Source organism: Caretta caretta, chromosome 2, assembly GCF_965140235.1.
Source record: "Caretta caretta isolate rCarCar2 chromosome 2, rCarCar1.hap1, whole genome shotgun sequence".
NCBI lineage: Eukaryota > Metazoa > Chordata > Testudines > Cheloniidae > Caretta > Caretta caretta.
In genome coordinates, this window is record NC_134207.1 from 61,868,659 (window position 1) to 61,886,225 (window position 17,567).

At 44.2% G+C, this 17,567-nt stretch overlaps 1 protein-coding gene across 14 annotated transcripts in view; it reads right to left on the minus strand.

Moving 5' to 3' along the window:
- Positions 1 to 17,567, minus strand: part of SGK3 (serum/glucocorticoid regulated kinase family member 3) — a 90,093-nt gene that overhangs the window by 40,635 nt on the left and 31,891 nt on the right. For 7 of the 14 annotated variants that reach the window (XM_048840849.2, XM_048840842.2, XM_075125158.1 and 4 more), the window contains exon 2: positions 1,988 to 2,088. The exons of 1 other annotated variant lie outside the window; for it this stretch is intronic. Coding sequence is in view for 2 of the 13 variants with exons in the window: in XM_048840840.2 (XP_048696797.1) it covers positions 1,988 to 2,088; positions 9,217 to 9,244 (129 nt within the window). In the remaining 11 variants the exon portion in view is untranslated. Of the gene's footprint in view, positions 1 to 1,987; positions 2,089 to 3,645; positions 3,710 to 8,513; positions 8,534 to 8,651; positions 8,739 to 8,772; positions 8,854 to 9,216; positions 9,286 to 17,567 lie in introns of those variants that run through there. 6 more of the 14 variants (XM_048840844.2, XM_048840840.2, XM_048840846.2 and 3 more) reach the window with 6 other exon arrangements.

Genomic DNA, 17,567 nt, shown 5'->3' on the forward strand with positions numbered 1-17,567 from the left:
ACTGCCCTAACCACCAGGCTACAGGGTATTCCAACGTGGGGGAAATCTCAGAGTTTCTTCTGTTGAAGCGGTTTCACTTTGTATAAAATAATGAAATAGTCATTGGACCAGAGAGAGAATATGACTTACAGCCCTCTGATTAGGGCTCCCCTTTGGGAGGGGGAACATCTGGGTTCCAGTCCCTGCTTCAGTGACAATTTAATTATTTACACAGAGGAACAGCTTCAAAAGGAGAGACTGAGAACAATTCATGGATAAATACCCTATAGCCTGAAGGTCAGGGCAGTCACCTGGGAAGCAAGGATTCAGACTCCAGAGCAAGGATTCAAACCCAGGTCTTCAATATCCCATGTGAGTGCTCCAGCCACCAGGATAAAAGGTTGTAAGTGGTGGCAGCACCACCACCACCATGTTTTTTGTGAATCTAGCCTTTCATTTTCTTTGCTAAAGTAAAACAAGGTTAAATGCCCAAATGTGAAATAAAGTTTAGTTTGACCTGAACAAAAATGACCCTGCTTTTCCCTGCTGAAAATCCCCAAAAAGTTTGATGGTACAACCTGAACTTTTTTAAAAAATATATTTTTAGGAACTGCCAGTCAAACGAAAATAGTCAGTTATTTGCACAGCTCTCTGTTGTGAGGTTTGCATTAGAGAATAATGGGGCACAGTCTCCTTGGCAGTTTCAGATGAAAGATCATCAAAAGCAAATATCTATATCTGTCACAAGAGCTGCAACGGATCCATGAATCATTCTGACAAAACTCAAGAATACACGCTGGTTAGGTAGTGAGACACCCGTTTGTCCACTGCCATTGTCTTTTACCAAAAAGCATGCCTTTCATTCTTTTCTGGGTTGAACAATATAGCCATTTCAATTTTATCCAGATTCCTGTCTCTCTCAGGAACCGTGAATGCAAGGAGAACAGAACGTGGATGTTACAAAAAGCAGGCACACAGCTGACTATCCCCATACATATACACCATTGCAGTACAATACATTTGAAAATCTCCTCAAGTGACCTACTATAAAAACTGAGCAACATGGATCACTAACAGTACATCCTCACAATTTCAATTCCATATTAGGATCTGAATCCTGACCGACAGGAATCCAAGAAGTCTTTTCAATCTACCACTGAAGTTGGCTCATCTCGACCTTCTTGATAAACTTCCTTAAAACTGGAAGCTTTGTGAGAGGATAGTAACTAGTGGAGTTTTAATGTCCAAATATGGTTCCATAAGCAAGCTCCTAACCACTTGTCAACTGTGGCTAGCTGCTTGCACTTTTGGAGGGAGGAATTAAAAAAGCCTCACCCTTGCCCCCTTCCCAATGACCCTCCCGCTGACTTTAATCCTTCACCATGGACAAGACCCCTCTGAAGAGTAGCTGGATGATATTCTAAGCACCCCCAAAAAGCCCTGTAAATGAAAGGTAGGTGAAAGCCAGCCCCCTCATATTCTAATACTTTTCCATGGTGATTGGAAACTTGGCCCAAACTGTACTATGAAAGGCCTTTCAAGTTTTGTATCTAATAAAAGAGAAACATTTTAGTCTAACTATTTTAACTATTATATTACAACAGCACCCAGAGGGCCCAATCAGAATAACAGTCCCATTGTGCAGGATGCTGTACAGACACACAGCAAGAAAAAGTCATCCCTGTCCCTCAAAAGCTAAAACTGGATTAGACAGCTTATGTGTCCTGCCCATGCTGGCTGTACAGCTACAATTAATAACCAAACAGCATGCCTCCACTGACAATGCTGCTGGTGTTCCCACACAGGAAAGGAAGGGTACCATCTTCCCTTCAGCACTTTGAGCAATAGGAGGAAGCAGACAGGGAGGTGGAGGACAGGTGAAAATAAGAGGACTTTTCCAAATGTATTTGGAAAAGAGTAAGCAAGAAAAGAATTTGGCATGTACCTTTTAAGAGGGTAATATAAACAAATGACCGCAAGGCGAAAGACATTTGGTGACTACGCTAACCTTGCACCTCTGGAGAGCTGGGTCCAAATCCAGGGCTGGGTCACAAGTGAAATCAAGATCTGGCAAGCTCCAGCTGAGACGGATTCTGGTGCAGGAGAGACCTGCAAGAAATAACGCTGGATAAATAGGAGATATTTCAATTATTTGTCAGGGTTAAGAGTTAAAAATAGGTTTTGTGTTCTCTCTTTAAATTTAGCCATAGTATCAGTTTCAGTACATCAGGATAGGATAACCACAGGAAGAAGAGAGCCAGGAACTGTCAGAGGTCATGAGGCTTAAAAAGTGTATTAAATTTGTCCATCGCTAGCCTAAACCCTAACAAAGCTACCTGAATTTCAAAAGGGACCCAAGTCTGCTTTGATTTGTTGAATGACTAACTTCAAAATAATTCAGGTTTCAAATAGACCACCCTTTAATACCATGTACATTTTAGTTTTACGGACCTTTTTGTAAGTTTTAAAGAGGGTTTTCAACTCTCCTGCTGATGTTTACAAAAATCTGTCTTGCAAAGGAGAGTGCAGAGCACTTTCCTACATGCCCAGGTCCACCCCTCCTCAGTTCTTCACCCATTCCTGCTGGTTGCCATTTTCATTCTGCTGCCATTAGTGGTAAACGCCCTAGGGAGTAGCTTGCACTTGGAGCTCCTTCAGGTAAGAGATAATGAAAGCAATGCTAGTTCATAAGACAGGAAATGCAACATTGGCCTTCTGCAAAAATGATAAAACTGAATGAAGACAAACTGCTGTCAAACTGAAAAAAAGAAGAGTGTGGATTGTGTCCCCCGCACACACACCTTAACCTGTAAGAGTACTGCTGTAAAAACAAAACAACCCCCTACCCCACCACCACTACCACCAGAGGGGAAATCATCACTCTGCAATAATCTGGTCTAGTGAAATGTAACTCTTTTGTTATTTTCCCTATGGGAAAGGAAGAAGACAGAGATGAGTGAGAAAGGTTAAAGAAGAATGGAGAGGAACAGGAATAGGGGATAATTTCTTACTTTCCATCCCCTATCTCAGTCTCACTGGGGAGAAAGAATAAGGGAGACATTTTCTATTTATAATCCCACTGAAGAGTATACCACCCCTACGACAGCAACACTTATTTTATCTGTCCTGGCACAACCACTGTTATATGTGAAATTTCAACATTTGTATCTCAGGTTGGCTCTGTCAGGATTCTTGTTTATTGCAAGACAGAATTCTGAGAACTACAGGCTCCACCACTGTTAAAAATGAATGTAGTGTGGATCATTATTAACAACTGAGCATGCACTCAGCAAGCTCCTAGATCTGCCCTAAGAACAGCCCTCTAGAATTGTTAGCGAAGACTTCTTATTTACCCACATCTAATCCTTAATGATTAATCTCTAGCCATATCCAGAGAATCTGGACTAAGGGATACAACAACTGCAAATGCATTAAATGATTAGTCTCAGTGATGAACTATGCGCAGTAAAGTCAGTTCGCGCTGATCATATGCCAACACTTATGTTTTCTCGATTGCTTCCTCAACTTTCCTGTGCAGCAGCTCCAATTAATTTAGGCAAAAATTTTCAAAATTTGGGTGCCTAAGGACAAGCTCATAAATATGGACTGAAAGTTTTGGCTATAGTGCCTTGAGCTGCCTCCGACAGATCTTACGATAAAGCCTACCCAACTTCCTTTACTCCAACCACTTGTAGGGTGTCCAATTCTGCTTCAGCAGGCAGTCAGGCTTCTGTAAACATAGAACCCAGGGTTGTTATCCCCTTTTTGACTCCATGAACATACATCCAGTCACATCATTTGAAGAGGCAGGATAGTCTAGAACAGTAGTCTCCAAACTTTTTGGCTCGTGCACCCCGAGGGTGAAGACCGGAAGACCCGCCGCAGGCACGCCACCGATAGAACAGGGCTGGAAGACCCGCCGCAGGGGAACACCAGCCGTGGACATGCAGAGCTTCCACCAAAGAAAAAAAAAGATGGAGTTTCATCCAGTGGTGCTCCTGCTGCCGCGCAACCCCTGGGTGCATCTCGCACACCCCAGTTTGGAGACCGCTGGTCTAGAATAATGAATATGGGATTGGGAGTCAGATCATCGTAAGCTCCAATTCTGGCTGGGTTACTGGCTTTGTGTGTGCATTTGGACAAGTCACTTTACTACTCTGTCTCCAGTTCCCATCTGTAAAATCATAGAAATGTAGGGCTGGAAGAGAAGTCAGGTCATCTAGTCTAGTCCCTGTGCTGAGGCAGGACCAGGTATACCTCCTAAACCATTGAGAACACTGACCTATTTAAGGAGGGTGTTGCAATATTTGTAAAGAGCTCTATAAAAGTATACACCAAAATTTCATAACCAATAGGGTAAGAGATCTAGAAAATGGAATGTCTCCAGAACAAAAAGCTGATGGGATATGCAGCATCAAATCTAAGCCTACTCTTCAAATTTAGGTATCCCTAATTCTGCAGAAGTCAATGGAACAGTTAATACTGCCAAATTCCAACAATGACAAGGGGTGAGGGAATATATTCGAGAAAGCTTGTCTCTCTATCCAATAGTAGTTGGTCCAAAAGATATTACCTCACCCACCTTGTAACTAATATCCTGAGACCGATACAGCTCCAACAAAATTCCAAGAATGTAACATGGTTAAGTAGAACAGATTCTAAGGCAAACCAAGAAGAGAAATAAGAAACTTACAGCAACACAGTACTGTGGGCCCAATTCACCCATACCCAACCATTTGGGTAGTCACACCAGCGCAAAGTATTACCAAACTCAGAATGATAGTTTTTTACACCCACTCTGCACTGATCCAAATGTCTATAGGGCAGTGGTGAATCAATAGTCTTTCCTCACAGAGAATAAGGTCACAATAGATGGCTGGAAAAAAAAAATTAAGACTATAGAAAGCATCTATTTTATGCCTATAATACAAGTTGGTGTCACAATTTCTAATATGGCAAGGTTGTGATTTATAGTGCATGGTACTTATGCAAGCTCTGCATCAATTAGATGCCACACATTAAGGCTCCCATCAAGCAGGATATAGCTGAGGTAATTTATATAGCTTTAAAGACAGTATCAAAGAAGTAAAAATAGCAAACCTTTACTGCTGCATACAAATTAAACTTGAAAAAAAAACAAAAACCTGATCTAACACAAGTCTTCCATATTATGTTCTTTTTTAAAAGTAATACAAAAGCCAGTTTTGAAAATAAATACAAACACTGCAGACACAAAAAGTTAATATAAAAATACTGAAAATATTAAGATTGTAATAAGCCTACAAGAAAAGTTCCAGTTAAAAAGAGTTAATGGCATTCCTTCTTTAGTTCCAAAAGGATCTTTAAGAAAATAGTTACAGGGAATTATGTGATCTCCTCTACATTTGAATTTTCTTGTTTTTATTGACTCCTGTTACAAGTTTTTAAGATGTATTTTATTAAATTCTCTCATTTAGAGTAGTAAATAGCAGTCACCTGAAAGATCAGATTAATGTTCTGGTGAGCACTATATAAAAAACAAAAACAAAAAACAAACAAACCAACCAACCTATATTTAGGTACTCATGAGACCAGAACAGTTTCATTGAAGTTCTTCTAGTCTAACAGATAAATGACATTTTCAGTTTAAACATGAAACATGACACAACAGCCCCTCTAAACCCAAACTTAGGTATCTCAGTGTATAATCATGTTAAGTTTATCTTCACTGAAAGCTATGAAGCACCTGACTGCATGAAAAATGGAGCTAGTGTTTTATCTGTGAAATTCCTAGGAGTTGGATGGTTGTTGGGAGAAGCACAAAGGTCTTAAAGCTGCAGACAGAGGTAAATAGTGTGTTGTAATAAGTTTAGCAAGCGATAATAAAAACCTCAAAAATAGAGACGTGGGTGACAAATCACATTCCATGTTGATGAGTTATAGCATGTTCAGAACCAGAGAACAGAAGGGTATCTTTTGGAGGTGTAGACGGAGAATTTACCAGCTTCCCCTAACATTTGTATGAATATAAGTTTAAAAAAACCCTCTAGTGTTCACTGCAGCAAATCTTCAAATATTAATACTTTACAATTTTGTATTAATGGACTTGAATTACATTCCCCCAGGAGACCCAAATTCATATCATCCAATAAAAGGATGGGGGAGGGGGTGCCAAGTATTCCTTTTTTTTTTTTTTTTTAAGAAGGAGCTTTAATGGAGTTCAAACACATCAACTCCAGTACAACTGTTGGTTTTTCCCCTATAGTTGTAACTTTTCCACAAAATGAGCAGTTTACAGCCATAAGCAATTTTGTACAAGACACAAAAATCTCCTGAAGACGGAGTTTTATATCATTACACAGGAGGTGGCTGCACCTTTTCCCCATGCCAGGGACTCGGACAGAAGAGAAGCGTACCTACTGAATGGCAGTCCCATTCCCACCCTCAAGACCTTGCAGCAGGGTTTGGGAAATTCATTGCATCTTGTTACAAGGTGAAGAAATGACATTGATCTGCTCACCTTAATAGGAAAAAAGTCTAGATAAACTGAAAGAAAAGGAGTACTTGTGGCACCTTAGAGACTAACCAATTTATTTGAGCATAAGCTTTCGTGAGCTACAGCTCACTTTATCAGATGCATACTGTGGAAAATACAGAAGATGTTTTTATACACACAGACCATGAAAAAATGGGTGTTTATCACTACAAAAGGTTTTCTCTCACCCCACTCTCCTGCTGGTAATAGCCCATCCAAAGTGACCACTCTCCTTACAATGTGTATGATAATCAAGGTGGGCCATTTCCAGCACAAATCCAGGTTCTCTCTCCCCCACCCCACAAAGCTTTAGATAAAGCTATTACCAAACAGGAGAATGGATTTGGGGGGAGGGGGGGGAGAAAACCTGGATTTGTGCTGGAAATGGCCCACTTTGATTATCATACACATTGTAAGGAGAGTGATCACTTTAGATAAGCTGTTACCAGCAGGAGAGTGGGGTGGGGGGAGAGAAAACCTTTTGTAGTGATAAACACCCATTTTTTCATGGTCTGTGTGTATAAAAACATCATCTGTATTTTCCACAGTATGCATCCGATGAAGTGAGCTGTAGCTCACAAAAGCTTATGCTCAAATAAATTGGTTAGTCTCTAGGGTGCCACAAGTACTCCTTTTCTTTTTGCAAATACAGACTGACATGGCTGTTACTCTGAAACCTAGATAAACTGAAGTATTTTTTGAATAATTTCACTTTAGGAATGGAGCTCCTCTTCTACCTCCATCGCCCTTAACCCTGGGAGCCCCAACGGAGCACCTAAACAGAGTACATGGCTCCAAAACCCTTCTCTCTTACACCAGGCACCCAAAACTGTAGCAAAGACACAGACACTTGACAGCTTGCAAGACGAAGGTCTCAGCTTCCTCTCCCTAGGCATGCCCATCTGGAGAGCTCTGTAAGCAAGTTGTGTACACACCCTGGAACTCTTCCAACAACGACTGCAGGGCAATGAGAGGAACTGTCCCTTTTCTGATCATCACACAAAACAGATTTCAGAGTAGCAGCCGTGTTCTCAGCTGTTCGAGCTCTCTCAGCCAGAGCAGCTCGCACTCCCTATATCACAGGACACTGGAAGACCAGAAGGAGAGCTCAATGAAAAGCACCACACACTCCTACATAGAATTCAGCCCAGGGCTCAACAATACTAACCTCAGGGTGCAAATACCCCTATCCAGAGTCAGACCTTTCAAGACCTTGCACCAAACCCTAAAGAGACAAGCCACCGCCCACTGGGGACGGCAGATCAGAAACCACAGCGAAGGGTCTCCACAGCAGCGGATCTGCCTGTGACCACAGGCAAACCAGCCAGCAGACTGGCGCTGAACGCGCACCGCTGCACCCGCAGACGAGAGCGCGAAGCCAGCGCGGGAGGAGCGCCCCGGCCCTACGGCTGGGTCAGGCGCGTCTCCTGCCCTGGAACCCAGCACACTGCGAGACACAGGGCCTCGGACTGCGAGTCATGCATCGCCCGCCTGCCGGAGGGAGCGGGGGGGAAGGCGCTCCGCGGGCGGGGACGCAGGGGCATCGGTGGTGTTTTAACGGGAAGAAAAAAAAACAACTGGGCACAACCCCCACCCCACCATGGATCAAACCCCCCTCCCCGAGGGCGGCAGAGATCCCCGGGCTGAACCCCACCCTCTGCAGCATCTGCTGGGACCGGCGCAAGCCGCTGCCTGCCTGTCGGGCCGCTACCGCGCCGGGCGGGGCTGGAGTTAACCCCCTCTCCGCCCCTGGGCGGCGGCAGGGTGGGCGACCGGGCGTAGCCCCAGCCAGCCAGCCGGGCGCAACAGCCCCGAGGCCAGGCCAGCGGGCCCCACGCCCCTGGTCCCCCGCGGGGCCCCGCAGCCCGCCGCTTTCCCGGCCCACATGCCGTGGCCCCGCCATTCCGGGCCGGCGGCGCCAGGTGGGGGGTGAGGCGGGGCGCCAGCAGAGCTGTTGGGAAGGGGGGTCGCAGGCCTCGGCTGGGGGCTGCCCGCTCCCCGGTGCGCTGGGCAGACCTACCCCACCTACAGCCTGCGCCGCCCCGCGGAGCCCTTCCCGGCTGCTTCCCCCGCAGGCACCGCCGAGCCGGGTGGCCGCTCTAGGCGGCCGGTGCTCCCCCCCTGCGCCAGCCCGGGAGAGTAGCAACATTTCCCCCACCTCGAGGCATTGGCCCCGGGCCTACTCCATCCCCGTGACTCGTTCCCGGTAGGGCGATGCTTTCCCTTATGCTGCCAGCTGTAGCGAACGGCTCCCCCCGCGGGCGTCTCCCCGCTTTCACCTTGCAGCGCACGCGGCTCCCTGCCTGCGCCAGCCAGGCCAGTGCTAGCCCAGCTCTCCCACCGCTACGCTGCGAGTTGTTCTAGGTCCAGAGCAGGTGGCTTAGGAGCAGCGCGAGCAAGGCGCTCCTACAACTTTGTGGAGCAAGGGGAGAAGAGCTCTGCTCGGAAACTGTACTCCTTGGCTGAATGGGAACACGAGTGCAGGCCCCTCTTGCATTCAGGCATAAAAAATATGGGGAAAGAACCCATAGACTAAACTGACCCTCTCATTTTGCTACGTGATAATCCTCACAAGGCAGACGTTAGGCAAAAAATGAATGATTTAGAATGCCAAGACAACTAGGTAAAAAATAGGGATGGAAAACTACTTTTATTGTTCAGTTTAACTGCTTGCAGGCTTTTGTATACACACCCACATTTAGCAACACAAGTCTGCGACTTACCATCCTGGAGAGCAGGCAGGGTAATCATCCATCCTATCAATTACTTTAAATGAAAGTCTTCTGTAACAGTAGAAATAAAGAACTAATGCAGGAAGATCAGACAGTTTTGTGCAAATCTGGCACCAGTTTAGGGCAAGCTGTTTCCTGTCCTGGTTCTTTACATCTTCCTTGCCAAACAAGCAGCTGTGTGTCTGACCACAGTGTGCTCAGACACTATTTTTATACTTCCCAAATTAAGGGTTAGGTTCCAATAGCCTACTCAAAATTAGTTGCACTTTACTTCATAAATTATCCCACTGAACTCAAGGTGTCATTCATAAATAAGAATATCAGATTGCAGAATCTGGGCCAAAAGGTAGGTCTGCTTTGAAATCAGATTCAATACAGACCTTTGCTTTAGTAATGCTATTATTCCGATTTATTCTGTTTGCTAGATCTAGACATGCAGGGGAGCATGAAGTGAATAGAGAGCAGGCTAAAACCAGAAAAAAATTACAATTTCTATAATGGGAATAAGAATTAGGAAGGGACTAAGCCACGCACGTAGTCAGTGTAAGTGAATGAGGGCTTATCTCTATGAGAAAGTTGTAGGGATATGTTACCAATTTAACTACACTGATTATTAACTTAAGCCACAAACTGAAATGAGAGTTTACATGTGTCTAAATATAGTTTCTAAGCCAATTAAGTTAAGTGGGTACAGTTGTATTGTCAAAGCTTAAGAGCAAATACCTTCTCCAACAGTAAATATTAATATGAATGCCTGAAGGGACACCAGGGACCCAGACCAGACTGAGCTTTGTGTAGCTCTAATGTGTCTCTCACCAAAAACAGTTGGTCCAATAAAATATCTCTCACCCACCTTGTCCCTCAAAAGGGATACTGATAAGAAGGGATAATGGTGAGGAAACTAACCCTAGATTGTTAAATAAATTAGATGTTACCTTTATAAATTATGAAAAGTATACTCTTTACATTATACTTGGCTTGGATGTGAAAATGATCTAGTCAGTTTCACTTTCTGTTTAGTGTCTGTGACACAGAATGCTGCCAGTCAAAACTGTTTCCATCAGAACTTAGAAAGTTTCAGAAATATTTCTATTAACCCTATTTTGGGTTTGTTTTTTTTAAAATCCCTTGTTTTTAAACCCAACTTGATTTACGTTGACTAGACATGATATTTCTTTAACTGGAGTCACAGTCTTATCATTCAGTACATAGCAAATACCTGTACATCAATCTGTGAGATCCTGTTTTTGAATCTGCCTGCTGACAGTATTTCACTAAGCTGTTATTCATTGACAGTCATCCAAAAATCATCCAAAACAGAGACACAGTCTGGCACTGTTGAAATACAATGTGTTAATCAAAACACTGAAGTAACACAAAAGCTACAAATCAACTCACTAGATCAGTTTCTCTGGCCTTTGTTAGAAATAGCGTAGTAAACAGTTATGGAACAACTTTTTTTCTTCCTCTTCTCAGTGTTTATTTTAAAGTGGATATTACTGTGTATCCTGACTCTGTTCCTTAGAAACAGTTTGATTTTTGTTTATTCTGAACTGGCAAAGCTTTTGTTCCACGTCACATGTTCATAAAGAATACCTACACAAACTGTGCTATCATTCTAATTCTGAAGTTCCTGTGCCAGAAAGGACTTCTGAATTTAAGTCAGTTAAAATAACTTGTTACACCTTTGAGATTGCCAAGTAATTCAGTTGGGTTAGAGAGAGAGTTATGTGACATAAAATAGTTCAGTAGTACTGCTCTTCTAGCTAGGCAGTAGTTTTTGGAGTTTATTATTTACTGGCTAGCAAAAAACAGGGTCATGGGACTGACCTACATACAGTACAGGGGCCTCAGCTCAGGGAAGGCTGGTACAACACCACAATTGGGCTTGGGGGGAGGGGGCAGAAGAGAAGACACTAGGTTGAACAGGATTGGAAACTACTTGCTCCCCAAACTGCAGGGATGAAAAAACAGGATCTAACATCTCTTCCAAGATATATAATCAAAAATGCATAGTCTACAGAGGACTGTTGTGCCAGCCTGAGTGACCATGGTTGATGGAATCACACCAGGCATTGTGTAGTGAAGTTCCCACATCTGGCTTAGTCCTGAAAACCCACAAATTTGTAGGGCAGCTCCATAGGGAGTGCCACATTGAGTCAGGGCACATGCACCCCTTTACATGTCAATGGAGAATTTGAGAACACTGTGCTGGAGTGTGTCTCCCATCCTGGCAACATGGTTGAAGAGCATGCAGCACCGCTTTTGAATGTATATCCAAGTTGACCAATTTATCAATACCACAGTGGACCACTGGAATGGAGGAAGGTTACACCTTCCATGGTAACTTGATCGCTTTGTGGCAGATAGGCCTACTGATACCAGTGATGACAATCTTGGGTGAGTTCTTTGACAAAAGCATTCATGTACCCAGTGCCATTCAGTGTTAGCACATTCTATGCAATGACACAGAACACGTCTCTAAGGTCTGTTTTGGACTTCCATAAAGTTGGGGTCATGAAGGCTGCATCTACTGTAAGTGGAGTTTGGGAGTGCTCAACATGCCGCCACTCCTGGAGTTGGTAATAGCAGGGGCATTAGCCCTGGTGCTATTGTCATGGTCTATTATGGTGGGTTGCCCCTTCATTTTATTCTGCCTCCTTGGAACTGGGAGGGGACAGAGAGCTGTAGAGGGGTCTTATTTTGGGAGACGCCATCCCCCTTACCAGGAGCTCTTCTGCCAGATGCTGTTGGTTCCTGAAGGCATGGATGACCATTACGAAGATCTAGTTGTTTTTATGCCCTATGCATTCCATGCATGCACAGTTGTGGCTCATCCATCTTCACTACTGTTGGAGAACTTGGCCCTCATCCACTGGGTCCATTGCTGGTCTTCACTTGTTACCCTAAGTGGGGGCCCTTTTGGACCCAAGGCTCACATGGGCATGGAGAACCACACTCTGAATTAGTGCAGCTTACAACACAACTACTCACTACTCATATAGGGCAGGATCAATCTTATTTTAAGTAGACCCTCTCTCATTATAGATTCATAGATATTAAGGTCAGAAGGGACCGTTATGACCATCTAGTCTGACCTCCTGCACAATGCAGGCCACAGAATCTCACCCACCCACTCCTGCAATAACCCTCTCACCTATGTCTGAGCTATACTGAAACTATGCTTATGTGCTAGACAGTTCAGTGTTGGCATTTTGCACGTCTTTACATTTAAATTTGTCCAAAGTGAATTACGCAGAATATTTAGCTATCTATTGTAGGATGCTGTGCAGCAGCACTCCTGGGAATTTTACAGTAAGGTGTCCGTCGTCCCCCCCGCCACACACACACACACACACACACGTGGACATTATTCAACAAGCTCTGAGAGAGAGTACTATGACTTTCATCTATTCAGGATATTTTGTTGTAGATTGTGTAACATATCAAGACATATGTAAAACTGAACTTGCCTTTTAAATGTGGATTACACATTTCAGCATTCACATTTGTCTTTTGTCCACAGCAACTCCCTCAAAGTCTTTGTGTGCTCCTTATTTATGTTCCCCGGTTACCCAGTTAGATAGATACTCGAATATACACCAACAATGACTGGTGCACTGCAGCCATGAACCCTCTACAACATATTAAAAATATTCCTACTCACTATTATGGGATACCTCCGATTTTCAAGTTTTTGCCTTATTTTACACCTTGCTAGAATGAAAATCAGTACACAAGAAAAAAATGAAAATACTTCCAGGATGTGTCTCCAACCCCAGCAAGAGTGAGAAGTAATAGTTAAAAATAAATGATAGAATATCAGGGTTGGAAGAGACCTCAGGAGGTCATCTAGTCCAACCCCCTGCTCAAAGCAGGACCAATCCCCAACTAAATCCCAGCCAGGGCTTTGTCAAGCCTGACCTTAAAAACCTCAAAGGAAGGAGATTCCACCACCTCCCTAGGTAACGCATTCCAGCACTTCACCACCCTCCTAGTGAAAAAGTTTTTCCTAATATCCAACCTAAACCTTCCCCACTGCAACTTGAGACCATTACTCCTTGTTCTGTCATCTGCTACCACTGAGAACAGTCTAGATCCATCCTCTTTGGAACCTCCTTTCAGGTAGTTGGAAAGTGTCCAGCGGAGGGCAACAAAAATGATTAGGGGACTGGAACACATGACTTATGAGGAGAGGCTGAGGGAACTGGGATTGTTTAGTCTGCAGAAGAGAAGAATGAGGGGGGATTTGATAGCTGCTTTCAATTTTTCTACATCCTTCTTGTAGTATGGGGCCCAAAATTGGACACAGTATTCCAGATGAGGCTTCACCAATGTCAAATAGAGGGGAATGATCACGTCCCTGGATCTGCTGGCAATCCCCCTACTTATACAGCCCAAAATGCCGTTAGCCTTCTTGGCAACAAAGGCACACTGTTGACTCATATCCAGCTTCTCGTCCACTGTAACCCCTAGGTCCTTTTCTGCAGAACTGCTGCCCAGCCATTTGGTCCCTAGTCTGTAGATGTGCATGGGATTCTTCCATCCTAAGTGCAGGACTCTGCATGTGTCCTTGTTGAACCTCATCAGATTTCTTTTGACCCAATCCTTTAATTTGCTAGGTCCCTCTGTATCCTATCTCTACCCTCCAGCATATCTACCACTCCTCCCAGTTTAGTGTCATCTACAAACTTGCTGAGGGTGCAGTCCACACCATCCTCCAGATCATTAATGAAGATATTGAACAAAACTGGCCCCAGGACCGACCTTTGGGGCACTCCACTTGATACCCGCTGCCAACTAGACATGGAGCCATTAATCATTACCTGTTGAGCCCGACGATTTAGCTAGCTTTCTATCCACCTTATAGTCCATTCATCCAGCCCATACTTCTTTAACTTGCTGGCAAGAATACTGTGGAATGCTTATCAAATGCGTATCAAAAGCTTTGCTAAAGTCAAGGAATAACACGTCCACTGCTTTCCCCTCATCCACAGAGCTAGTTATCTCGTCATAGAAGGCAATTAGATTAGTCAGGCATGACTTGCCCTTGCTAGCTATCCATGCTAACTGTTCCTGATCACTTTCCTTTCCTCTAAGTGCTTCAGAATTGAATCCTTGAGGACCTGCTCCATGATTTTTCCAGGGACTGAGGTGAGGCTGACAGGCCTGTAGTTCCCTGGATCCTCCTCCTTCCCTTTTTAAAAGATGAGCACTACATTAGCCTTTTTCCAGTCATCCGGGACCTCCCCCGATCACCATGAGTTTTCAAAGATAATGGCCAATGGCAATCACATCCGCCAACTCCTTTAGCACCCTTGGATGCAGCGCATCCAGCCCCATGGACTTGTGCTCGTCCAGCTTTTCTAAATAGTCCCAAACCACTTCTTTCTCCACAGAGGGCTGGTCACCTCCTCCCCAGGCTGTGCTGCTCAGTGCAGTAGTCTGTGAGCTGACCTTGTTTGTGAAGACAGAGGCAAACAAAAGCAATGAGTACATTAGCTTTTGTGAAGGAGAAACAATATTTATTGACAATGTGCTTAAATTATAGTTTATTCAGCATTGTGCTAAGTCATCTTGGTAACACCACTAAAAAAAACAAGGTTGTGCATCCCATGATAGCTGCAATTTTTGACTTGTTTGAAAGCACATTCCCAGGTAAAGCATAAATGTTGCGTAATCTATCCTCCTGGTGACAAAGGCATGGGTAATTTCAGATGCAGATTTCACCTCATAGAAAGGGCACAACCCTTTTCTCAAATCACAGATATAAACCCCACCACGTGGCAACCACTGATAATGGACATCTAGGAACAAGTGGGGAACCCAACAAACCCCCAGATAGTACAGGAACAAACAACACAAACCCCACAAAGTAATGGCACAAATAGGTCACCAACATTTCTTGTGGGTGCCTCCTATAAGTTTTGTCTGGGATGGGCTTTAACTGGCTAGCCCAAATCTGTGCCCTGTCTCTGCATCTGCCACTCCAAATACTAGCAGGATCAGAAAAGATGGGAAAAACAAAAGCTCTGGGTTTCGGCTGCCGAAGGTATCCCAAACTGTGTACACAGTGAAACAGTTAGAACTCTTCTTGAAAGGAATCTCAAAGTAGATCATTTATTGCCCAATATTACCCCCTTTGGGATACCCTCCAAAACAACAGATCAGGGCACTCAGAATAATATTGTTAAGGTGTCAGGACCAGGACATGGGTGTTTGGCCTAGTGGTCGGAGTGGGAATTGGGAGCCAGGGAACAGGCCAGGTCTGGATACCCAGAGGTCAGAAGGCAAACAAACAGAGTTAAGTGTCAAGAGGCAGGTTACCATGAGGTCAGAGTCAGGCAGCAGGAAAAGGCAGCACAGAAAGTAGAGTCCTAACCCAGTTGCATTAACTACTTCCTGTTCCTCTGCTTTGTTTAAATAGAAGCTGGGAATCAATCAGGATTCCCATAGTTTTGCCAATCAGATCCCAGGACTGGAGTCCTTTGCCAGAGTTGAGCTTCTAGTTCTGGCAACTATTAACAGGTCACTTGGTGGTGAGTCAGAAGAGACTGGCTCTGAAGAGCCCTGTGGACAAGGGTTCAAGACCCACGGCCCTTACATAGGGTCTGCAAGTACAGCAATATCATCCTATGGAGTAGCATGTCAAAAGCTGTTGATAGATATAAAATAATCTACATGAACACTTGTTCTCCATCCATTTTCCACAGGAAGCAAACCACCAACACCACTAGTGCAGTTTCTGTACCAGACAGATCTATGCTTAAGTTCACGGAGATCAAAGAGCCTTGAGGACTTCGTTTGGAAATGGCCATCTCAATAGGTGTCACTAAAGGAAGTAGCTTCAGGCCAGTTGGAGAGACTGTCTCAGTCAAGAAGTTGTTGGAGCTATGGTTTAACCACTGCTTCTTCAGAACAAGTTGGTAACTTGACATTCCTCAGGAAGGCACCAATTATGCCCCCAAAAAACTTCCCTGCTAAATTTCACTAGTTAAAAGGAACACAGATTAACCCAAGAATTGTAGCCCTTATATCTCCCCTCCCTCCCAGCACCTCAGTAAATACCACATACTGCAATCGAAGCACAGAAACTCCGTTTTCATCCCGCTAAGAGGTGACTCTGTATAGAATTCAGTGTGAATGAAATTTAAAAATTCATCAATACATGAATGGTTCTGTCACCAGATAAAAACATTCTAGATTCCATCAACCACTTGGAATCATCCCACTGGCTGGGACTTCATTGGCGCTCTGACTCAAGTGAACAAACATTTCCCTAGCTTTCAAAGAATTTTCCCTCCTGTTACCTCCAGTCTCATCCAAAACACGGTCGAAAAAGTGGCCAGCTATGTAAAAGGTGATAAGGCACCTGTCAGTCTCATGGATGTCATGATGGCCTCAAGATCTTGAGCAGGCCCACAGGAGAGGTCATATATGTAGGAAATAAGTCCTCCACAATTAATCTAGATGGTTCCAATACCACTGTAGAGAAGAGCTTGATGATCTTAAGCAGCTATTCTAAAAGTGCAATGAAATGATCTGTACTCTTATTTTACATTCCCCCCCACACCTATAAAATCAATATGGTAACAAATCTAATTTTGGCTGGAGCATTGAGTCAATAATGGGCTAGCAGTTTCATCTACCCAGGTGTATGTCAAACATGGCAAGCCAAGGGTCTCATCCTAAACCAATACTAGATGGTAGATAAATACAAGGGCAGAGGCTAGTAAAGTAACAACATGAATCAAAGCGTAGAGTCATCATTTTGCCAACATCCCAGACTCCTGAGATAAGTTCCTAGATATGGCCTCTGGGCTGCATATAAAAATGCTGCACTCTTTGCTTATGTCTCCTCTCAAGTCCTCCTTCCCTCCAATCTCATATCCACCAGAGGCCAAAGGGCCCAGTCCCCCAAAACCTTTCCTTGAATCACCATGTTCCTCAGCTCAGAGCAGCAATGTTCCACAGTCTCGGCTACCTGAAAATGCCCATTTAAGTGTCACAAATGGCACAAGTGGATACCCTAACAGGAGGGTTCAGGACAGGCTGCCCACCGACCCATCCACACTTGATCCAAGCCACCTTGCATGACAACCAAGACACCACCACTATTACCACTCCAATATACCCTGTATAACCCCATGGCTCACTCTCTCCTTTTGCTCCAGTCTCTTGGAGATCTTTAATCCTCTCCTCCCCAATAAGAGGTAAATTTACCCCTCGTCAGCCAATCCCGCCCTAATCCATCCTCCAGAGCCCTCATTCACCACCTGAACATAGAGGTGCTGGCTGGGGTCTCAGTTTTCCTCTTACTAAAACCACCTCCACACACCAAA